This window comes from Hylobates moloch, unplaced genomic scaffold (assembly GCF_009828535.3).
Source record: "Hylobates moloch isolate HMO894 unplaced genomic scaffold, HMol_V3 SCAFFOLD_12, whole genome shotgun sequence".
NCBI lineage: Eukaryota > Metazoa > Chordata > Mammalia > Primates > Hylobatidae > Hylobates > Hylobates moloch.
In genome coordinates this window covers 31,034,265-31,058,904 of record NW_026652287.1, presented here as the reverse complement: position 1 = coordinate 31,058,904, position 24,640 = coordinate 31,034,265, and the positions used below count along the sequence as shown (strand labels likewise).

General features: G+C 42.2%; 1 protein-coding gene across 2 annotated transcripts in view; it reads left to right on the top strand.

Annotated features, from left to right (window-relative positions):
- DRAM1 (DNA damage regulated autophagy modulator 1) overlaps positions 1-24,640 on the top strand; it is a 46,111-nt gene that overhangs the window by 10,705 nt on the left and 10,766 nt on the right. For both annotated transcript variants that reach the window (XM_032168880.2, XM_032168879.2), the window contains exons 2-4: positions 10,241-10,308; positions 13,648-13,790; positions 20,548-20,725. In XM_032168880.2, the coding sequence (XP_032024771.1) occupies positions 10,241-10,308; positions 13,648-13,790; positions 20,548-20,725 (389 nt within the window). The remainder of the gene's footprint in view (positions 1-10,240; positions 10,309-13,647; positions 13,791-20,547; positions 20,726-24,640) is intronic.

Below are 24,640 nucleotides of genomic sequence, written 5' to 3'. Positions count from 1 at the left end.
CTTAAACCAACTTTTTTGATTACTGAGACTACACAGAATTTCAGGCAGTGGTGATGTTGGCTTTCCTGTTCAGCCATAATAATGGGTACCAGGATAAAAAATAGTCAGTTAATGAGGGCCGTGTGCATAAAGTCACATATTCTGACATGATGTTAATGACATATCAATTTTTACAGTGCAGTGATTATAACCTCGTAATATTTCTAATCTATAGTGTCACAAAGATGAAAAGACAGGCATGCCATTTAAAACCTTTAGCTAGAAAAGTATTATTATTATTATTGTTTTGAGACAGAGTTTTTGCTGTGTTGCCCAGGCTGGAGTGCAATGGTGTGATCTCAGATCACTGCAGCCTCCTCCTCCTGGGTTCAGGCGATTCTCCTGGCTCAGCCTCCCAAGTAGCTGGGATTACAGTGTCTGCCACCATGCCCAGCTAATTTTTGTATTTTTTAGTAGAGACAGGGTTTCACCATGTGGTCAGGCTGGTCTCGAACTCTTTGACCTCAGGTGATCCACCCACCTCAGCCTCCCAGAGTGCTAGGATTATAGGCGTGAGCCACTGTGCCTGGCCGAGAAGTATTATTTTTGAGATGATCATTTATAATTGAATATTAATTTCACAAACGTGAAATTAGTTAATTCTAAGAAAAGCATAATAAGAAAAGTAAAGATCCCAAACTTTTCCAGCCCCAAAATTAACTGAGGGTGATGGATGCAGTGTTGTTCAGCCTGAGTCTACTGTAAATATATAATTTCTCCTCTGTCCTCTGATTTAAATTTTCCCTGTCATTTGGGTACAACAAATTCTTTTTTTTTTGGAGACGGAGTTTTGCTCTTGTTGCCCAGGCTGGAGTGCAATGGCGCGATCTCAGCTCACTGCAACCTCTGCCTCCCAGGTTCAAGCAATTCTCCTACCTCAGCTTCCCGAGTAGCTGGGATTACAGGCGTGCACCACCATGCCAGGCTAATTTTGTATTTTTAGTAGAGATGGGGTTTCTCCATGTTGAGGCTGGTCTCGAACTCCTGACCTCAGCTGATCCGCCCACCTCAGCCTCCCAAAGTGCTGGGATTACAGGCGTGAGCTACTGCGCCCGGCCAACAAATTCTTTTGTTCTCACTGAATTAAGTAAAATTATGAATATTTTTCCTCTATTTTTCCTTTTAAAAAGGCATTAGAGTATTGCTCAAAAGTCTTGACTGATGCAGGGCTGACAACTTTCAAACATTTCAATTTTTTTTGGTTGGGGGACAGGGTCTCACTCTGTTGCCAAGACTGGATTGCAGTGGCATGATCTCAGCTCACTGCAGCCTCTGCCTTCTGGGCTCACGTGATCCTCCCACCTCAGCCTCCCCAGTAGCTAGGACTACAGGAACATGCCACCATGCTTGGCTAATTTTGTTTTTTTTGTAGAGACGGGGTCTCACTGTATTGCCTGGGCTGGCCTTGAACTCCTGGGCTCAAGAGATCCTCCCACCTCAGCCTCTCATAATGCTGGGATTACAAGTGTGAGCCACTGTGCCCGGCCTCAATCTCAATTAAAAAAAAGCTTCATAGTCCTCTTTACCTCACAGTAATTGCCTTTCATTCTGTCAAGAACATTCATTGAAGAGTTATTGTGAGCCAAGGACACCATAGCTGGCTCCAGAAGAAATAGCTGATACACCCCTGATTGAAATGTACAACATGTAAACTCACATGAAAATAATAATAACTTTAAAGAAATGTAATATAGCACAGCAGAGAAGAGTTCCTAAATTTTTTCCACTGAAATTAGAGTTGTAGGGTTCTTTCCTCTTGGAAAGTCCCCTCTTGTGAGAGAGCTGTTTTCCTTTCTCTTTCTTTTCCCTATTAAACCTCCACTCAGAAAAGAAAAGAGACGGGAAGGGAAGGGAAGGGAAGGGAGGGGAGGGGAGGGGAGGCGAGGGGAAGGGAAGGGAACGGAAGGGAAGGGAAGAAAAAAGGAAATTGGAGAGTTCTAGATGCACAGCTTGGCTTCCTTGTTTACTCTGTGACCAAGTTAGTTTTCTAAGACTGTTTCCTCATCTTTAAGATGGCAATAGTGAGCCGGGCGTGGTGGCTCACGCCTGTAATCCCCACACTTTGGGAAGCCAAGGCAGGTGGATCACTTGAGGTCAGGAGTTTGAGACCAGCCTGGCCAACATGATGAAACCCCGTCTCTACTAAAAATACAAAAATTAGCCGTGCATGGTGGTGAGTGCCTATAAGCTACTTGGGAGGCTGAGGCACGAGAATTGCTTAAACCCGTGAGGGAGAGGTTGCAGTGAGCCGAGATCGTGCCACTACACTTCAGCCTGGATGACAAGAGTTAGACTCTGTCTCAAAATAATAATAATAATAAAAGAAAGATGCCAGTAATGAGTACTTTCTAATGCTGTGAAGATCAAGTAAGATGTGCCTGGCGGAATGTAGTTGCTAAGGAAGTGTTCATTTCTAATTTTTTCTTTTTCTTTTTTTTTTTTTTTTTGATTTTTATTTATTTTTTGAGATGAAGTCTCACTCTGTCGGCCAGGCTGGAGTGCAGTGGCACGATCTTGGCTCACTGTAACCTCTGCCTTCTGGGTTCAAGCGATTCTCCTGCCTCAGCCACCCGAGTAGCTGGGGTTACAGGTATGTGCCACCACGCCTGGCTAATTTTTGTATTTTTTAGTAGAGACAGGGTTTCACCATGTTGCCCAGGCTGCTATCAAACTCCTGACCTCAGGTGATCTGTCCGCCTTGGCCTCCCAAAGTGCTGGGATTACAGGTGAGAACCACCGAGCCCGGCCCTATTTTTTTTGGTACTTGTAGCCACTGGAGTCCATGTGGGGATGGTTTCTAGAGATTCCCCTCAAATAACTTTCCACATCAAACCACGTTCATCTCCCTGTTTATCACCATACTGGGCTAAGCCACTGTCATCTCTGGACAAACTGCTAAAATAGCTTCCTTACAGTCTCCCTGGTCCACAATTGCCTCTCTACAGTCTTTTCAAAACATCCTTTAAAAACGTGTTGTATGTGTGAACAAGAGGGAACTCTGATGGAGAGAGGGCAAAATTGCTTGTGGGTAGTGAGAAAAAAACAAGGTGTTTGTATTTGTCAGTAGGAAATTCTTTTTAAGTTTCAGAATAGTTGATATAGCTGAAGGGTGCCCCCCACATTCTATTTTTTTTTTTTTTTGAGACGGCGTCTTGCTCTGTCGCCCAGGCTGAAGTGCAATGGCGTGATCTCAGCTCACTGCAACCTCCGCCTCCCGGGTTCAAGCAATTCTCCTGCCTCAGCCTCCCGCGTAGCTGGGACTACAGGCGCCTGCCACCACGCCCAGCTAATTTTTATACTTTTAATAGAGATGGGGTTTCACCATGTTGGCCAGGATGGTCTCGATCTCTTGACCTTGTGATCCGCCCACCTCGGCCTCCCAAAGTGCTGGGATTACAGGCGTGAGCCACCGCGCCCGGCCTGCCCCCCTCATTCTAAAACAGTCATCACCAAGTGAAGCTGCCAGAAAGTTAGCTCTTGTAACTAAAAGTAGCTAATAAAATGTAGTATGACTTTTTATTCCGTACTTATCCCTTTTAAATAATATATTTAAATATTATAAAGATAAAGGAAATAATGGTCTCTTTATACTGGGGAATTACAGTTTTTTTAGATTCTAAGTCCCTATCAATCATCCAAGCAATTAGCCTATGAGTTTGGAACAATCTAATAAATTTCAGGCTGGAGACACACATGATGTTGCATTTTGTTAGCATCTAAGTTCCTCCAATAAACCATAATTCAAGGCTTTGGAGTATTTAAATCCTGTGTATCCAGTAACTTAAAGAACAAAGTTTGACCAAGCTTCGGAAAGTCTTCTATTATCCAGGATGTTTTCTTTGTATCGTTTTCATTCCTTTCAGTATCAAGTGATTATTCACTAGCTTAACATCATAAACTAGTTTGAAATAGGATGTTACACAAACGACTTGGAATTTTCCACAGTCTGCTTAACTTGCAGAAATGTAAATACAGGAAATGTGGACATAAACGCATTTCCTGGACATAAACGGATTTCCTAGGCACAACCTACCCCTAAAATAACTGTGTACACATAACAGCCTCAACAGCTTCTGAACCACAGGCAAATGAACAATTTGCTGGCCTTGTCCTCTTTACAGTTTCCAGAAAGTGCCTTATTAGCAAGGAGGCAAATCAGGTGGTGAGTGGAGCTGGGCAGGGCCCACTACACTGCAGAAACTGTGTGGTGCAGAATGATGTGGTAGGAGCTGGGTAGAGAGACTACTGCTGCCAGGCTGGGAAGCAAGTGGTTTCGCCTCTCACTCATTCTCCAGTTTACTGAATCAGGCACCCAGGCACAGTTAGGCCAACCAAATACTACTACCTCTGCCCTTGCATGATGGAATCATTTAGCTTGAGCTTAAAAAAATAAATAAATAAAAAGAGGTTACTCACAGGGTCTCTTGGTTACCTCTTAGTGTTTACTTATTTGGATTCCAATATCACCAGAAGATGTGACTTAATATTTACTTATGTATGCTGTCCAAAAAAGCAAAAAACAAAACAACAAAAATAAAAAATATTTACTTAATATATAAGATCAGACAGGGAAAGACATAAGAACATTTTTCATTGAGAGGTAAGAGCTCTTTCATTTTTATTTAATTTTTTATTTTATTTTTTTGAGACAGAGTCTTGCTGTGTTGCCCAGGCTGGTGTGCAGTGGCGCGATCTCGGCTCACTGCAACCTCCACCTCCTGGGTTCAAGAGATTCTTATGTCTCAGCCTCCTGAGTAGCTGGGATTACAGGCGCCCACCACCATGCCTGGCTAATTTTTTTTCTTTTTTGTGTGTTTTTAGTAGCAATGGGGTTTCATCATGTTGGCCAGGCTGGTCTCAGGCCCCTGACCTCAAGTGATCCACCTGCCTTGGCCTCTCAGATTGCTGGGATTACAGGTGTGAGCTAATGTGCGCCCAGCCTTCTTTCATCTTGAAAATGGTAATGGGCGAATGCTATTGTTCTTAAAAGTTTTGAAATGTTCTCATTTTCATTTGCCTCTTGGAAAGTTTTCATGAACTATTCTTGAGCAAAGTTTCAGCTAATTAAATTGGTACTGCTTTGTCACTGAGTGGAATTTTTTTTTATTTTTAAAATTATTTTTATTTATTTTTTATATCCTCACCTCTTTGAATTCTACACTTAGTGTAAATAAATCACAAACTGATAATTGTTATCTGATAGATTTGGGAATTTGTGACTCAGATTATATCTAACAAATATTTTGCTGATGAATGAGTAAATTCTATAGCTATCTGTGGAGTTAAAAGAAAAAACTTTGAAAAGATGGGTGTTAAACAACTGGTTATGAATTTTTATTGTATCAACACTGTTGTATTGTACTGTTGTAGTGCAAAGGTGTAGGAATGTGGGCTATTGATACTCAGGCATTGATGCTGGGTGTTACAGCCTCGGTCATCCTGAAAAATAATCAGATTTACCATGGCGGTATTTGGCAGAAAGGTTTTACAATTATAGCATTTGAGGAGTTTCTAAGCTCTTGCCTAGTTTACGTTTTTCGGGTCTGCAACAAAGGCGTAATGATGCCTTCTCATCACCATGCTGGTTCATTCCCATGGCGTGCTGGAGCTAGCTGGTGTCTGCTCCTGAGCATGGACTGTGTGCTTCTCTTCCAACTCCACGTTCAGTGACCTGCAGTTTGGTCGCCCAAATTTATTTTTATTTATTTATTTCGGTTCTTTTGGTAGCTTGAATTTTAACATGTTGAGAGTATTTTCACCATGGAAATTGGCAAATGCCACAAACCAGGCACCCTCCAAAGCTGGCTGTTAAACACTGACCAGCATCTATATTAGTGTTTGCTCCCTGCCCCCAGTCATTCTCCTAATGGCTTAGTTCTTTGTCTGCTGTTAAAGCAGAGTAGAGGCTGGGAAGTCAGGGAGTTAAACATCTGGATTGGGATAGGGAATCCTCTGTGTAGCTCTGTGATCTTGAACAAGTTATATAGCCTCTCTAATATCCAGTTTCCTACTTTGTAAAATGGGGTTGATATAGACCCCCTCAGGGTTGTAAAGATGAAATGAAATGATGTATGGTAAGCACCTAATGGTGCCTGGTGGGTACATAGTCAATGCTCAGTAAGTGATATCGATTAGGTCAGTTTTTTTTTTTTTTTGGCCAGTGCTAATATTCATTCAATGGCTATTTGCAAAGTGCTTTTGGTTCCACCTATATAGTTTTATTTATTTATTTATTTTAATCTTAGTCCCAAATATTCTGAGCTTCCCTTCACCTGTGTGGTTTTTTAAAAATTAATTAATTTATTTATTTATTTTTGAGACAAGGTCTCTGTCACCTAGGCTGGAGGGCAGTGGCATGATCTCGGCTCACTGCAACCTCTGCCTACTGGGCTCAAACAATCTTCCCACCTTAGCCTCCCGAGTAGCTGGGACTACAGGTATGTGCCACCATGCCTGGCTTTTTGTATTTATTTTATTTTTTATTTATTTTTTAATTTTTGAGACGGAGTCTCATTCTATTGCCTAGGCTAGAGTGCAATGGCGCCATCTCGGCTCACTGCAGCCTCTGCCTCCCAGGTTCAAATGATTCTCTTGCCTCAGCCGCCTCAGTAGCTTGGATTACAGGCATGCACCACTATGCCTGGCTAATTTTTATATTTTAGTAGAGATGGGGTTTCACCACGTTGGCCAGGCTGGTCTTGAACTCCTAACCTGAAGTGATCTGCCCTCCTCAGCCTCCCAAGTTACTGGGATTACAGGCATGAGCCACCGCACCTGGCCAATTTTTGTATTTTTTGTAGAGACAGGGTTTCACCATGTTGCCCAGGCTGGTTTCGAACTCCTGAGATCAAGTGATCCATCCTCCTCGGCCTCCCAAAATGCTGGGATTACAGGTGTGAACTACCATGTCTGGCCTCCACCTGTATGGTTTTAAATGTACAGATAAGCAAGAATAAAACACGACCCTGGAATTCCAAGTTTTCAGATCACGTGTTTGATGTCATGTGGACTCCACACCTGGGCCTTTGACATAGTCTCAATTTGCCATCCATAGAGTCCCCAAGTCTGGTCTTCTCTTCAGTCAGAGCACCTTCATATTGCCACCTCCCTATCTTCCTAAATATCTTCCTCATTCTTTCATTGCCTTCCCTTTCTCCACAGACGGGCAAACAACCTTCTTCCCAGCGCTTCTCCTCAGTGTTTGCTCCCATGCCTGGCATGTGGCTGTCTGAGGTTCAGAATTATTCTCAGACCTGTGTAACAAGAACTCTAGGATGAGTCACCTGGTGCCTGCTTTTTTATACCCTCAGGCCAAGGCAGGGAGGCCTGATTTCCCTGGCAATTAATTGTGTGGCAAAAGTGCTGCCCAAGGTTATGAGCTGTCTCTGCTTTGTTCCCCATTACTGGTTCCCATTCCTGTCTCTGCCCATTTAGCATTGTGCTCAGAAGGGCATCCTTCACCTCAACATTCCTTTAGTGTGAAAAATGGTTATTGTAGAAAAGTGGTAATGCTAAATTCTAAACCTTTCAGGTTCTTTTTTTTTTTTTTTTTTGAGACGGAGTCTCTCTCTGTCACCCAGGCTGGAGTGCAGTGGCGTGATCTCAGCTCACTGCAAACTCTACCTCCCAGGTTCAAGTGATTCTCCTGCCTCAGTCTGCCGAGTAGCTTGGATTACAGGCACCCTGTACCATGTCCAGCTAATTTTTGTATTTTTAGTAGAAACAGGGTTTCATCACGTTGGCCAGGCTGGTCTCGAACTCCTGAGCTCAAGTGATCTTCCCGCCTCGGCTCACCAAAGTTCTGGAATTACAGGCGTGAGCCACTATACCCAGCCTAAATCCTAAACCCTTCAGGTTCTTCCAAGTACCAGTGACATTGAAATTGAATTAATTTGGAATGAAGGCATTTGCTGTAAGGGAAGCTTTCTTTTTTCTTTTTTTTGAAGAGTCTCACTCTGTCACCCAGACAGGAGTACAGTGGTGTGATCTTGGCTCACTGCAACCTCCACCCTCCGAGTTCAAGCGATTCTCCTGCCTTAGCCTCCCAAGTAGCTGGGATTACAGGCGTCTGCCACCGCACCTGGCTAATTTTTTATATGTTTAGTAGAGACGGGGTTTCACCATGTTGGCCAGGCTGGTCTTGAACTCCTGACCTCGTGATCCAACTGCCTCGGGCTCCCATAATTCTGGGATTACAGGTGTGAGCCATCACGCCTGGCTGTAAGGGAGGCTATTAACTTCTTTTTCTTTTTTTTGAGACGGAGTCTTGCTCTGTTGCCCAGGCTGGAGTGCAATGGCACAATCTTGGCTCACTGCAACCTCTGCCTCCTGGGTTCAAGCGATTCTCCTGCCTCAGCCTCCTAAGTAGTTGGGATTACAAGCACCCACCACTATGCTCAGCTAATTTTTGTATTTTTTAGTAGAGATGGGATTTCACCATGTTGGTCAGGCTGGTCTCGAACTCCTGACCACAGGTGATCCACCCACCTTGACCTCCCAAAGTGCTGGGATTACAGGCGTGGGCCACCGCGCCTGGCCCTATTAACTTCTTTAAACTCCAGTTTAAATATGAAGTGTTCGCAAAACTTAAAAAGTTCCTGCTTTCTGCACACACAGGCTCCTTGTAGAATTCTTTAAACACCTACAAGTGCATCGTTTTCAACGTGATCAGTTTTTTAATACTTAAATTTCAGAGCTGTTTACAAATGTAGAAACACTCAAAATGAGTACAAGTTGTTTCATGTTGGGAGCTCTTTTGCCATCACTTTTAAAGTGAGCAGCCTGAAAATGAAAAAATTAAAGCTTGGCACTAATAGAAAATAGAACATGTTGGCCAGACATGGTGGCTCACACCTGTAATCCCAACACTTTGGGAGGTTGAGGTGAGAGGATTGCTTGAGCTCAGGACTTCAAAACCAACCTGGGTAACATAGCGAAACCCTGTCTCTAAAAAATAAAAAAAAAAGAACATGTCAAATAGTATTTTCCAACTCATTTAATTAATTGAAAGACTGTACCTGAAAAATGTTTTACAGAAACCCTTTTTTGTTAAAATAATTTACCACAATTAATATACCCTAGATACCCTATTATTTCCATAAAGTATTCCTAGAGATCAATAATATTGTTCAGCGTTTTTTTTTTTTTAAATTGAGACAGAGTTTCACTCTTGTTGCCCAGGCTGGAGTGCAATGGTGCGATCTCGGCTCACCGCAACCTCTGCCTCCCGGGCTCAAGTGATTCTCCTGCCTCAGCCTCCTGAGTAGCTGGGATTACAGTCGTGTGCCACCATGGCTGGCTAATTTTGTATTTTTAGTAGAGATGGGGCTTCTCCATGTTGGTCAGGCTGGTCTCGAACTCCCGACCTCTGGTGATCCACCCGCCTCAGCCTCCCAAAGTGCTGGGATTACAGGCGTGAGCCACTGTGACCGGCCTCAGATTTTTATCATAATATTTTCAGCAGATAATAAAATCTCAGTTACTAGAAAATAAAGTGATGTGTTTATGTGTATTTAACATGCCAATATTAGAATTTTTGAACATGATTTATTTTTATTTTTTTTGAGACCGAGTCTTTCTCTGTTGCCCAGGCTCGAATGCAGTGGCATGATCTCGGCTCACCATAACCTCCGCCTCCCTGGTTCAAGAGATTTTCCTGCCTCAGCCTCCCAAGTAGTTGAGACTACAGGCACCCACCACCATGCTGGGCTAATTTTTGTATTTTTAGTAGAGACAGGGGTTTTACCATGTTGGCCAGGCTGGTCTTGAACTCCTGACCTCAGGTGATCCTCCCACCTCCACCTCCCAAAGTGCTGGGATTACAGGTGTGAGCCATTGTGCCTGACCTCAAACATGACTTTAGATCTTTTTTTTTTTTTTTCTTTTTCAAAGTAGTCATTCTTCACTGAGAATGAACACATACCAAGGTTAGTGGGTTTGATCATTTGAAAAATGGCAGCACCATTCATTTTAAACATTTCCTGGCTTTTTACTATGGAACCTCTCATGGTATAAAAATAAATTTTAGATTTTTCAGAGCCAAAATGAAAATACTTTAGAACAAAATCAGGCCAAATCTTTGGAATTCAAAGTGGCTGAACACCTAAAAGAAACAGAATATAAAACTTGCCAATTACATGTCTTCCCAGAGGTCTGGACAGAATTTCTTTCTAATAATTTGGACATTTCTTCTCTTTGCCAGTGACACAGGAGCAACACCTCCAGAGAGTGGTATTTTTGGATTTATGATAACCTTCTCTGCATTTCTTGGTAAGTACACAATAATTATTATAAATAATTGAAAAGCTCACAATTCCAAGTGAAGTTGATGTGTCATTTTTAGTTTTCATATAATTTTTATTTTGTTTTATTTTATTTTATTTAGTTTTTCTGAAACAGGGTCTCTGTCATCCAGGCTGGAGTGCAGTGGCATGATCACGGTTCACTGCAGCCTCAACCTCCCAGGCTCAAGCAATCCTCCCACCTCAGCCTCTGGAGTAGCTGGTACTAGAGGCGCACACCACCACGCCCAGCTAATTTTTTGTATTTTTTTGTAGCGATGGGGTTTCACCATGTTGCCAGGCTGGCCTTGAGCTCCCGGGCTTCAGTGATCCACCTGCCTTGGCCTCTCAAAGTGCTGAACTTACAGGTGTGAGCCACTGCACACGGCCTTGTGTATAATTTTTTTAAAAGCACAACCTTTGCAGCTAGATTTTTGTCCTATTTTGAGAAACTGAAGTGAAAAGACATCAAAAATTATGGCCTTATTAGAGAACTGTACTTTAATTAGTAATTTGTAACAGGATTTGCTGTAGGTGGTTTTAAATACCAAACTTCTGGAATGGATTTTAAGTGCAATTTGGTTTTTAAAAGTGTTGATTTATGGTCAAGACACTTACGTAAGCCAAAGACACCCAATGTGTAAGCTAAGTTGCTCAAAGTGCGTTCTGAAGGCAAGCTGATGAAAAATCACGTGGAGTTCTGGTAAAGTGCACGTTCGTGGGCCATGCTACTCAACCAGAACCTTTGGGAGTGTGGGTTCCTGAAGATGTGTTGTAAACAAGCACTCTAGGGGACTTGGGTTCTCACTAAAGTTTGAGGACCATTGACAAAGGCATTATCTTACCTGTTAGAGAAGGTAACAGGTGGAGCAAGGAACAGTATGATTTTTCTTTTCAATTCCTCAGATGTACCTGAGATGCAGTTGATAGGGTACAACCTTGTCATAAGCCAATTAATATAATGCATATTAATTACAACTATTCTATAGTTAATGTAAAGCTCAGTCTTCTATAAGGTGATCCAAGTATATAGATATCAGATGTGGGGCATTTTCTCTTAGTCCTTCTATAATCTCCCCCCGTGGAACAATCAAGTGTTTGCCAAGGGCCTATCTTGTAACCAGCTCTTTCTGTTTCTCTCTACTGATACAGTGTAAGAAGGGACAGTGATGCTGACCCTACTTAGTGACTTGGCATTTTTGGAATTTGTTCATCCTACTTGGTAGCGGGAAAGTTTCACCACATCACCATTTGTAGTCCTCCTAAAGTTTTGGAGGTGAGCAAGGGGAAGTAGCAATATGGAGTCAATCAATCCCAATGCCCTCTTATACCATCCTTGCCAAGAATCCAGACTTGGAAAACAGAGATTATTTTATCACAGCAAGTGATAAATACAGCTTTTGCTTCTGAATAAAGCAGAAACTGACATAAATATATTCACTTGAAATGGTATATGTGAGCTCATGCCTGTAATTCTAGCATTTTGGGAGGCTGAAGCAGGACGATCTATTGAGCTCAAGAGTTCAAGATCAGCCTGGGCAATGTACTGAGATCTCATGAAAGAAAAAGAAATTAGCTGGGTGTGGTGATGTGTGCCTGTAGTCCCAGCTACTTGGGAGGATAAAGTGGAAGAATTGCCTGAGCCCAGGAGGTCAAGGCTGCAGTGAGCCATGACTGTGCCAATGCACTTCCACCCAGGTGACAGAGCAAGTCCCTGTCTCCACAAAAAAAAAAAAAAAAAAAAAAGATTTATGATAAGTTATTAGTTTTTAGCCTGCTTTTTAAAAATTCAGGAATAGATTATGGCCATCATACTATGTAAATATATACACATCTACTTTATCCTTTCCACACATGCATGATGTCTTTCGCAAGGATGTATTATCATTTATTTAATCAGTTCCCTATTGTCCAACATTTAGGCTATTTCTGGTATTTTGTAATTCTAATGTTGAAGTGAACATCTTTTAAATATATCTTTGCATATTTGTGTGTTTTTCTATAAGATAAATTTGCTGAGTTAAAGAGAATACGTATCTAAAATTATGGTAGCTATTCATTTATTCAACATTTACTAAGTACGTACTATATGATAGGGTTTGTGCTTGTTTATAACTTAGTGTCGAGTTTACAACAGCAAACAAAACAGACAAGGCCTCTACTCTCATGGAGGCTACATTTTATTGCCAAATTACAACAAATGGTATTTAGTTAATTGACTAGCTATTTGGAAAAACATACCTTTACTATTCTCCTCACATCATACACAAAAACCAATTGCAATTTAATAAACATGAAAAGCAAAACTATGCAATAATTAAATTACAGGAGAATATTTTTTAAACCTTGGAATAGAAACTTACACAAAACCCAGAAGAATTGACAGATATGAGTAGATTAAAAATTAAAACTTCTAAATGATGAAAGATACAAGATACAATGTTAAAAGACAAAGAGCAGAGCAGAAGAAAATTTGCATTATTTATAGCAGATAATAGACTAATGGACATAATGTGTAAAAAGTAACTACAGATTAGAAATCAACAAGCCCAAGAGAAGAATAAAAAGAAAATTGTAAACATGCATTTCTCAGAAGAAGAAATGCAAATGACCAGTAGATATACTGAAAGTTGCTAAATCTCACTAATGATCAGGGAAATGCAAACTAACCCAACAGGTTGCATTTTTATTTATTAGATTGACAGAATTAAAAAGGCAAGGGCATACAAAATTGCTCGCAAATTCTGCTGGTGGGAATCTAAATCGTTAATGGGCTGGAGCAGTTTGAAGGTGTTTCTATTTGTGCATGGTTTTTTGACCCAGTAATATTACTTCTAGGAACTGGTCTTTCAGAAACCCAAAGATTTATATACAAAGATATTCACTGAGTGTTGTTTGTAGCAGGAAAAACATGGAAACAATGTAGAAATTCATTCTTAGGAGAATGAGGAATAAATATAGTATCTCATACCATAGACCATGATGAGATCCCTGAAAACAACGAAGTAGATCTGTTTGTACTTGCTTGAAAAGATCTCCAGGGTACATTGTTAAATGGAAAAAGCAAGTCACAGAGTAATACATGTACTATAATAGCATTTACATGAAAAGGACAACAACCAAGGGGTGTGCGTGTGTGTGTGTGTGTGTGTGTGTGTGTGTCTGTTCATGCTGGGGAGAGAGTAAGATGGAGTCAGGAGGGACAGGGGTGGGAAAGTGGAGAGACTTGCAATCGGTACATTTTTAAAAAGTGATACAAAGCTGCTCCTGTTTTTCATCCTAAAGAAATCAAGTTATGAACATTCATCAAAGTTCTCTTCTTTTTCAGGTGCAGCCACGATATATACAAGATATAAAATAATAGAGAAGCAAAATCAAACCTGCTATTTCAGCACTCCTGTTTTTAACTTGGTGTCTTTAGTGCTTGGATTGGTGGGATGTTTCGGAATGGGCATTGTTGCCAGTTTTCAGGTATAACCTGGAGCTTTTTCAGTTATGAGGAGTGGTGGAGTGTATGTGTCTGAAGAGAGCAGCAGAAATGCAAGAGGCCCACTTATGCCATTATAGCCATTAAATGCTTGATGAGTTTACAATAAGTGGGTTAGTTTGCTTTTTAGAAACCTTTAACATTTGGAAATCAGGGCCAGGTGTGGTGGCTCACACCTGTAATCCCAGCACTTTGGGAAACTGAGGTGGATCATGAGACCAGGAGTTCAAGACCAGCCTGGCCAACATCGTGAAGCCTCATTTCTACTAAAAATATAAAATTAGCCAGGCGTGGTGGCATATGCCTGTAATCCCAGCTACTCAGGAAGCTGAGGCAGGAGAATCGTTTGAACCTGGGAGGTGGAGGTTGCAGTGAGCCGAGATCGTGCCACTGCACTCGACAGAGCGAGACTCTATCTCAAAAAAAAAAAAAAAAGCATTTGAAAGTGAGTTCTGGTACTTGGGAGAAATGGGGTGCACATTTGCATAATTATGAGAGAGTGTGTGATTGAGAGGAGGCCTTGGGCTTTGCATTGCTCCATGTTGTCATTGATGTGGTTTGATGTGTTGGTTGGGAGAGCTACTTCAGCTCCTGTGATGATTTTGTTAAGAGTGTGAAAATATTTGCATGTGTTTACCAATTCTACCATTTAAACCTCTGGTATTCAAAGAGGAGGCTCTCAGTGACATTTCCTTATATTTTTATGACAGTATGCATTTTGTTTTTCATAACAACAAACATTTATTGAAATTTTCCTGTGACACATGTTTAAGAAAATATTCCATATTTTAACTCATACAATTATAATAAAAGCCTTGTAAGATAGGCACTAGTATTTTTCCCATTTATCAATGGTAAAACGGAGGCCTAGAGAGGTTAATACTTGCCCAAGATCAGATGAATAATGCATGGCAGAGGCGGGCTTTGAGTTGAAGTCATCTTCCTAGAGCCTGTGAGAGCTATCCTCAGTGCTAACATGAAGATATATCCGTGACAAAATAAACCAAGTACATGATGCATAGTTCTACCATCAGGAAGCACACACACAAAAAATTTAAAAAGGAAGACCTAGAATGATATAATTTATCTAGTACAGCGTGGTTATGGTTTAATGGGGGCTAGCATAGATATATCACTTTATCCTCTGAATAACCACATCATGAGAGATACAGATGTCAGTTTTTAAACCGTTTAAGGGCTGACTTTAAGAAGAAAACTTAGATGGTTAAATAATTTCAACTTTTGGTTCCCCTTAAGTCTTCAATGATGTGATTAAATCTTCACAAAAACCAGAAATAGAATCTTAACTTCCCAGGGAGCAAAGTGTTTGACTTGTCATTGTTCCGATAACTGTATCTTTACAACTTCCTTGTTTGGTATCCTGTAATTCATTTTCGTCATATCAGGAGCAAACCAACTTGAGCTAACTCAAGACGATTTTGAGATATGAGGGCAAGAGAGAGTGTGGCTGCCTCTTGTTTTTTTTTTTTTTTTTTTTTCTGTAGAGACGGTCTCGCTCTGTCGCCCAGGCTAGAGGGTAGTGGCACGATTTCGGTTCACTGCAACCTCCGCCCTGGGTTTAAGTGATTCTCATGCCTCAGCCTCCCGAGTAGCTGGGATTACAAGCAACCACCACCATGTCCAGCTAATTTTTATATTTTTAGTAGAGATGGGGTTTCACCTTGTTGGCCAGGCTGGTCTTGAACTCAAGTGATCTTCCTGCCTTGGCCTCCCAAAGTGCTGGGATTACAGGTGTGAGCCACCGTGCCCAGCCATGGTGAATTTTCTTGAGTTGCAATAAATCACATTTTTGAGAATTTCACAGATAATCTTTTTCCCAAATGGGTGGGTGAGATGGCTACTTTTTGGTGTGTCCTCACTAACTTCTGTCAATACTTTATTTTCCCTCAGAAAGCTTTCTTTTTGAAATTCTGTCATTTGTGGCAACATGGACGAACCTGGAGGATCTTATGCTAAGCGAAATAAGCCAGTCACAGAGGGACAAATACCGAATGCTGTCACTTATATGTGGAATCTAAGAAAATCAAACTTACAGAAGGAGAGAGTAGAATGGTGTTACAGGAGTGAAGAGGAAGATGAGGAGTGGGGAGGTATTGGTCGAAGGGTACAAAGTTTCAGTTAGACTGAATTAATAATTCTGGAGATCTATTACTGCACAGCATGGCGACTATAGTTAATAATAGTGTATTGTATATTTCAAAATTGCTATAACAGTAGATTTTAAATGTTCTCATCACACAAAAAAATGAGTAAGTATGTGAGGTGATTGATATGTTAATTACCTTGATTTAATCATTCCACAGTGTAAACATACATCAAAACATCTACAGCCAGGCGCGGTGGCTCATGCCTGTAATCCCAGCACTTAGGGAAGCCAAGGCAGGAGGAATGCTTTAGCCCAGGAGTTTGAGACTAGTCTGGGCAACATAGGGCAACAAAGGGAGACCGTGCCTCTGGAAACACACACACACACACACACACACACACACACACCTCTACAAGCCTCATAAATATGAACAATTATTATTATTTTTTGAGACAGAGTCTCTCTCTGTTGCCCAGGCTGGAGTGCAGTGGCGCGATCTCGGCTCACTGCAACCTCCGCCTCTCAGGTTCAAGCAGTTATTCCTGCTTCAGCCTCCCGAGTAGCTGGTATTACAGGCACCTGGCACCATGCCCAGCTAATTTTTGTATTTTTTAGTAGAGATGGCCTTTCGCCATGTTGGCCAGGCATGTCTTGAACTCCTGACCTCAGGCGATCTGCCCACCTCGGCCTCCTGAAGTGCTGAGAGGCATGAGCCATCGTGCCCAGCCTATAAACAATTATTATTTGTCAATTAAAAATAAAAACTTTTAAAGTTTCCTTTTTAGAAAAGAAACTTTCCAAGGTTTAACCCTGTCAGTATTCACGTATTCTTATTTTTTTTTTTTTTGAAGCTGAGTGATGGAGCTTTATTAAACCATTCTCTCTCTCTCTTTGTTGTTGTTATTACCTTTTAAATTTCCAAGAGAGTTTCTGAAAAGCAGTCCAAAAAGAGTGCCAGGTTTTAACTTTATTGAAAATTCATGTCTGATCTAAAAATCATTTCCCTGCTTTTTTGATTGATTGGTTGAGAAAGGGTCTTGCTCTGTCACCTAAGCTGGAAAGCAGTAGCGCAATCATAGCTCACTGTAACCTCGAACGCTTAGACTAAACCTTGAACTCCTCCTGTCTCAGTCTCTTGAGTAGCTGAGACTATAGGTGCATCACCATGCCCAGCTAATTTTTATTTTTACTTTTGTAGAGATGTGGTCTTGCTATGTTTCTGAGGCTGTTCTTCAACTCCTGGCCTCATGTGATCCTCCCATCTCCGCCTCCCAAAGTGTTGGGATTACAAGCACAAGCCACCGTACCCTGTCGTATTTTATTTTTCATATATAACTTCCCTGAATCTATATGCCTATGTTAGGAATCTTATTTATTTATTTATTTGTAATTTTATTTTTACCTTTATTTTTTGAGACAGCGTCTTGATCTGTTGCTCAGGCTGGAGTGCAGTGGTGCGATCACGGCTCACTGCAATCTCTGCCTTGTGAGCTCAAGCAATCCTCCCACCCCAGCCTCCTGAGTAGCTAAAACTACAGGTTCATGCCATTAGGCCCAGCAAATTTTTATAGTTTTTGTAGAGACAGTGTTTCACCACATTGCCCAGGTTGGTCTTGAACTCCTAAGCTCAAGTGATACACCTGCCTTGGCCTCCCAAAGTGATGGGTTTACAGACATAAGCCACTGTGCCCAGTCTTTTTTTTTTTTTTTTTTTTTTTTTTTTTTTTTTTTTGAGACGGAGTCTCGCTCTTTCACCCAGGCTGGAGTGCAGTGGCGCGATCTCGGCTCACTGCAGGCTCCGCCCCCCGGGGTTCACGCCATTCTCCTGCCTCAGCCTCCCGCGTAGCTGGGACTACAGGCGCCTGCCACCTCGCCTGGCTAATTTTTTGTATTTTTAGTAGAGACGGGGTTTCACCGTGTTAGCCAGGATGGTCTCGATCTCCTGACCTTGTGATCCGCCCGCCTCGGCCTCCCAAAGTGCTGAGATTACAGGTGTGAGCCACCGCGCCCGGCCTAATGTGCCCAGTCTTTTATTTATTTTTATTTTATTTTTTGAGACAAGGTCTCACTCTGTTGCCCAGACTAGAGTGCAGTGGTGCTATCATAGCTCACTGCAGACTTGGTCTCCCAAGCTCAAGTGATTCTCCCACCTCAGCCTCCCAAGTAGCTGGGACTATAGGCACACACCATCATGCCCGTCTGATTTTATTTATTTATTTATTTATTTATTTATTTATTTATTTATTTGAGATGGAGTCTCACTCTGTCGCCCAGACTGTAGTTCAGTGGCACAATCTCGGCTCACTGCAGTCTCCATCTCCTGGGGTCCAGTAATTCTGCTGCCTCAGTGTCCCTGGTAGCTGGGATTACAGGCACGCACCACCACACCTGGCTAATTTTTGTATTTTTAGTAAAGACACGGTTTCACCACGTCGGCCAGGCTGGTCTCAAAGTCCTGACCTTGTAATCCACCTGCCTCAGCCTCCCAAAGTGCTGGGATTACAGGCGTGAGCCACAGTACCTGGCCCATGCGAGGTATCTTAGGTATACAGAAACTATATGATGTATTGCAGAGTCAGTGCAGTCATATTTGAATATAACACCAATCATCTAATGAATTTCTCCCCTTATTTCTAGGTTTGATACTAGGAAATACATTTCCTTAGAAATAAGTTAAAAGGTCTTTTTTTTTTTTTTTTTCTGCACCTCCCTTTCTTATGTGGTGAATGAAAATTTAATCAGTTCATTTGTGCTCCAGCTTGAGGTTGAACTGTCTGGATGGCAAACATTGTGGTGCTGGAGAAGCCCAGGTGGCCCAGGTCAGAGGCAAGCTGGGGGAAGAGTGTGTTCACCAGGAGCTGAGGCCAAGGGGTGGCCTGTGGCCAAAACCAGGCTCTCCTGGACAACACTTTAACTTGCCCTTTGCAAAGCTTGCATTTTCAAGCTTAAGTCGAGACCCAGTGGTTCCATCTAAATGTTCCTCGACTGGAAGGTTGTGCCCAGTGCACATTTGAAAGGAGCCGAGGCCAGGCGTGGTGGCTCACGCCTATAATCCCAGCACTTTGGAAGGCTGAGGTGAGTGGATCACCTGAGGTCATAAGTTCGAGACCAGCCTGGCCAACATGGAGAAACCGCCGTCTCTACTGAAAATAGAAAAATTAGCTCAGCGTGGTGGTGCATGCCTGTAATCCCAACTACTTGGGAGGCTGGGGCATGAGAATCGCTTGAACCTGGGCAGTGGAGGTTGTAATGAGCCGAGATCTCATCACTGCACTACAGCCTGGGCAACAGAGCAAGACTCTGCCTCAAAAAAAAAAAAAAAAAAGAAAGGAAAAGAAAGGAGCCGAAGGTGAGGTGCAATTCTGAGTGTGTAGTGTGTACAGGGTCTGCACCAACTTTCCGCCTAGACTGGCATAGGGGCTGCCTTCTGGTTGAAATGGCTGGTTACAGGAAGGCGGGGACAGGGAACTTGTTTAGAAGCTGCCTTTGAAAAAAAATTAGCCAGAACTGGGTGTGGTGGCATGTGCCTGTAGTCCCAGCTACTTGAGGGGGTGGGAGGATCTCTTGAGCCCAGGAATTCAAGGCTGCAGTGAGCTATGATCATGCCACTGCACTCCCACCTAGGCAACAGAGTGAGACCCTGTATCAAAAAAAAAAAAAAAAAAGAAAAAAGAAAAAGAAGCTGCATTTGCATAACAAAAGCAGTGGTTTTACTTAGATGGTGTGTTCATTTGAGGTGCCTTGGGAGGGATGAGTAGCGATTATCAGGGAGCAGGGAGCCCAAAAACCCCAAACCACCCTTGGCACCATCATGGAACGAGTCACGTACTTTGGTTTCTTTTTCAATCATATCATACCGAAGTTTATTGATGACATCAAACAAAAATTTCTGTAACGAAAAAGGCAGGGTTGGGTGCAGTGGCTCACGCCTGTAATCCCAGAACTTTGGAAGGCCGAGATGGGCGGATCACGAGGTCAGGAGTTCGAGACCAGCCTGGCCAACATGGCAAAACCCCGTCTCTACTAAAAATACAAAAATTAGCCGGGCATGGTGGCACGTGCCTGTAATCTCAATTACTTGGGAAGCTGAGACAGGAGAATTGCTTGAACCTGGGCGGCAGAGGTTGCAGTGAGCCGAGTTCGTGTCACTGCACTCCAGCCTGGGCAGCAAGAGTGAAACTCTGTCTCAAAAACAACAACAACAAAAAGAGAAAATTGTACATGATATGTATCCTATAATCTTCACTGCAAACATGCAAGACTGAGATGATTATGCCCGTTTTTAGATACAGAAATCGAGGCTTTGCAGTAAGGTCACAGAGCCTCATGGTGGAGTCAGGACTTTTAATCCAGGTGTACCAGACTCTGAAGCCCACCATACTCAACCCTCCCACCTCTAAGGCAGACCTCTTTTCCTTGTCCCATGAGCCCAGGTTCGCTGTGGAACAATGAACTTTTTGGCATTAATTTCAGCACCTGGAAGGCTTTTCTTTTGGTAGTCAAACAGCCCCATTTTCCGAGAAGTGGTGCATCTGTGATGACCAATGGCTCAAAGCAGCCCAGAGTGAGAGTGCTCGCGGCTCGATGTTGACAAACCCACCCAGAGTAACACACATTTATGACTTTTTCTCCAGGAGTTAGCTGTGCCAGTGGTTCACGACGGGGGCGCTCTTTTGGCCTTTGTCTTTGGTGTCCTGTACACGCTCCTACAATCTATAATCTCCTATAAATCGTGTCCCCAGTGGAACAGTCTCTCGACATGCCGCATACGGATGTTCATCTCTGCCGTGGCTTGCGCAGCTGTCATCCCCAGTATCCTTTTTCACATTTGCCCCTCGTTAAAGGAATAAAACATTCAATGACACTTGTTAAAGAAGGATAGTGAAGACTTTATAGAGACCACTGCAATGGGTTCTGACAGCAGGGCAGAGAGATTGGGCTCAACTCTGAATACAGCATTGGCAAGTACGAATTTATAGCCAAGGAATAGGATGAGGTCAGTGAATGGAAAAGTACTAAAAGGAAACCTCAAGGATGAGGGGAAATTCTGGCCAAACCAACCTAACAGGATTCTTGTTGAGTACTGGCGATGTGATCAGACATCACCTGGGAAGGGGGGAAGAGGAGGAACCCAATCAGATATTGAGTGTGATCAGGTATCAGGGTGGGGGGTCCTTGCTAAACTGACTTAGCCAGGGTTCTTTGCTGAAACTGGATCTTACAAGGAAGTGCACAGATGGACCTAGGAGAAGTTTCAGGAGCTTGACTAAAGTTCAGCCACGCAAAGGATCTTTGTCACGGTGTCTTAGCAAAGCTTGACATTTCCCTTCCCCACAACCGAAAAAAAAAAAAAAAGCAAAGGATAGCAACCAAGTTTCCACATTTTTCAGAAAAACAATTGGGATAAAAGTGTAGATCAAGCCAGGCGCGGTGGCTCACTTCTGTAATCCCAGCACTTTGGGAGGCTCAGGTGGGTAGATCACCTGAGGTTGAGAGTTCAAGACCAGCCTGACCAACATGGAGAAACCCTGTCTCTACTAAAAATACAAAATTAGCCGGGCATGGTGGTGCATGCCTGTAATCCCAGCTACTTGGGAGGCTGAGGCAGAAGAATTGCTTGAACCCGGGAGGTGGAGGTTGCGGTGAGCCGAGATCACACCATTGTACTCCAGCCTGGGCAACAAGAGCAAAACTCGGTCTCAAAAAAAAAAAAAGTGTAGATCATTAAGAAGATGTCTCAATATTGTCTAGTTAGATCAAAAGTCTCTTTAGGGGGAAGAATGGTATGAAAGAAGGGTGGAAAATGTAGGAACACTTTAGTCTCTGTTTACTTTCCTTCTCACAGGGCCAGTTTCATGAGCCATATGAAAATATTTATTTTTCTTTGTAGTGCTTGGCTAAAGACACCAAATATTGATATTGTACTCAAAGTAATAGCCCCACGAAGTCCCTCAAGGCTAAACTCTCCCCCTCCCTGCACGTAGGTGGCAAGACAGTTTGATTTACTCATCCATGTGAAGAGATTTTTAAAAAGCTCTAGATCACTTATTACTGAGTAAATTAAAATATGTTTAGCCTTTTCTTTTTATAGTCACTAATTTCATTTTCAAAATGAAATCCATTTTATTTTCTAACTCAGCAATCTGAAAGGAAATGAAAATATAAATTTAGCATGCTTTTAGATTCTGATTTAGAGGAAACGAAAGCTTTTTCTTTAATGAAGTATTTAACAAGGAAAAAAAGCCGTGGTCTTAAAGAGTTGCAGAATTCCCCATCTTTCAAAATGCCATCTGTAGTCATATCAGAGAAAGCTTCAGGGTCATTACACAATGATGACTAATGTCAGATTGTAGGAAAATCGAACTATGTTATTGGCGGCAATTTTGTTAGTCTGGGTTGAGTTACGGTATAAAGTGGGCAAGATGGAGTGAAAACACATCACTTGCTTCTAAATATTAAGCTTTATGTTCTTTTCTAAAATAGAAACTACAAAATGTGAAGTCTAAGTATGATTTTGGGTTTTTTTCCATCTTGGGGAAGGACATTTTTAATTACAAAATTTCCAAGCACAGAGTAGCCAAATCCTAGTACTGAGAAATTTACCAACAAAATACATACCCTTGTTCCTAAGATAGTTGCTTCTCAAATTCCTTGTCTTACTTATAGGTTAAAGGAACACTTTCTCTTTGAATATATCTCTTTCAACTTTTTGTCTTGTGTTAGTTGTAAAATTCGTAATAGTGGTTGTAGTGTTACAAGCAAAGTTTCTTGATGCAGGAAACCTTCCCTTGCTTCCAACTTTGGAAACAGATCCGTAGATATCAGTCAGAGAGTTTTAGCAAAATAAGCATTTCAGGCCTCAGAGTTTCACTTACTAATAATTCTCATTTCTAGGAAGTTTTTTTTTTTTGAGATGGAGTCTCACTCTGTCACCCAGGCTGGAGTGCAATGGTGCGATCTCCACTCACTGCAACCTCTGCCTCCCAGGTTCAAGCAATTCTCCTGCCTTAGCCTCCCTAGTAGCTGGTATTACAGGTGCCCACCACCACGCCCGGCTACTTTTCATATTTTTAGTAGAGACGGGGGTTTCACCATGTTGGCCAGGCTGGTGTCAAACTCCTGACCTCAGGTGATCCACCCGCCTCAGCCTCCCAAAGTGCTGAGATTACAGGTGTGAGCCACTGCGCCTGGCCTCTAGAAAGTTCTTAGTGTAAGTCATGCCAACAGGAAGCAGCCCCACACAGAAAGGGGTTATAACCCTATTTCAGATTAACTTGAATGAATTCATCCACACGAAAAGATCTTCTGTCTTAAACATTAGTGTGGTATTTATATTTCCTTACAAAGAATTGACAGCATCTTTAAATAGGCTGGGTGTGGTGGCTCACACCTGTAATCCCAGCACTTTGGGAGGCCGAGGTGGGTGGATCACTTGAGGTCAGGAGTTCGAGACCAACCTGGCCAACATGGTGAAACCTCATCTCTACTAAAGATACAAAAATTAGCCAAGCCTGGTGGCGTATGCCTTTAGTCCCAGCTACTTGGGAGGCTGAGGCAGGAGAATCGCTTGAACCGGGAGTGGGAGGTTAGAGTGAGCCAAGATTTTGCCACTGCACTCCAGCCCTGGTGACAGAGTGAGACCCCGTCTCAAAAAAAAAAAAAAAGAATTGAAAGCATCTTTAAAATGCCCCGGTTTCTTCTTACTGCAGTATTTCTGTGTAATAGCCTCATTTGACTACCGAAGAAACTGAGGCACCTAGTGAAGCAGACATTAGAATCCTGCTTCTAAACCTTTCCTGATGAATTATCTGTCTTGCACTGGGCTTCTCAAGCTTCTGAAAGCTTCAGAAATCACCAACAACATAAAGTCCAGGTTCCTCTGCATGAGACCCATGATCTGAGACCTCCTATTTCTTCATCCCTGTTTTTACGGCTTCTCCCTCAGGCTTGGTTGGTTGTTGTCCTCTGTTTTTAACCAATCTCTACTGGCTGGATTATCCTCCTCCACTTTGTCTTGCTAGAGCTGTTGGTTCAACATGGTACTCACATGTGGCTTTTGCATACTTGAAATGTGGCTAGTCCAGATTGAGATGTGTCCTAAATGTAAAACATACACCTGATTTCAAGGATTTGATAAGAAAAAGAAGTAAAATATCTCAATAATTTTTTATATTATTATACATTGAAATGATAATACCATCAGCAATATTATTTGATATATTGAGTTAAATGAGATGTATGTTGTTTATCAATATATATGTTTTGCATATTATGTATATCTTATATTGACAATATTTTTATGTGTTGGGTTAGATAAGATATATTATTAAAATTAAGTTAGGGGTCAGGCATGCCTGTAATCCCAGCATTTTAGGAGGCCGAGGTGGGAGGATCACTTGAGGTCAGGAGTTCAAGACCAGCCTGGCCAACATGGTGAAACCCCATCTCTACTAAAAATAGAAAAACTAGCCAGGCGTGGTGGTGGGCACCTGTAATCCCAGCTGCTCAGGAGGCTGAGGCAGGAGAATTGCTTGAACCCAGGAGGCGGAGGTTGCAGGTGAGCTGAGATCACGCCACTGCACTCCAGCCTGAGTGACAGAGCGAGACTCCATCTCAAATAAATAAATAAATAAATTTGCATATTAGAAAATTAAAAATTACACATACTTCTGTGGGATGGTGCTGCTCTAGAGAGCTCCTTAAACTTCACAACTTACATTAAGTTTC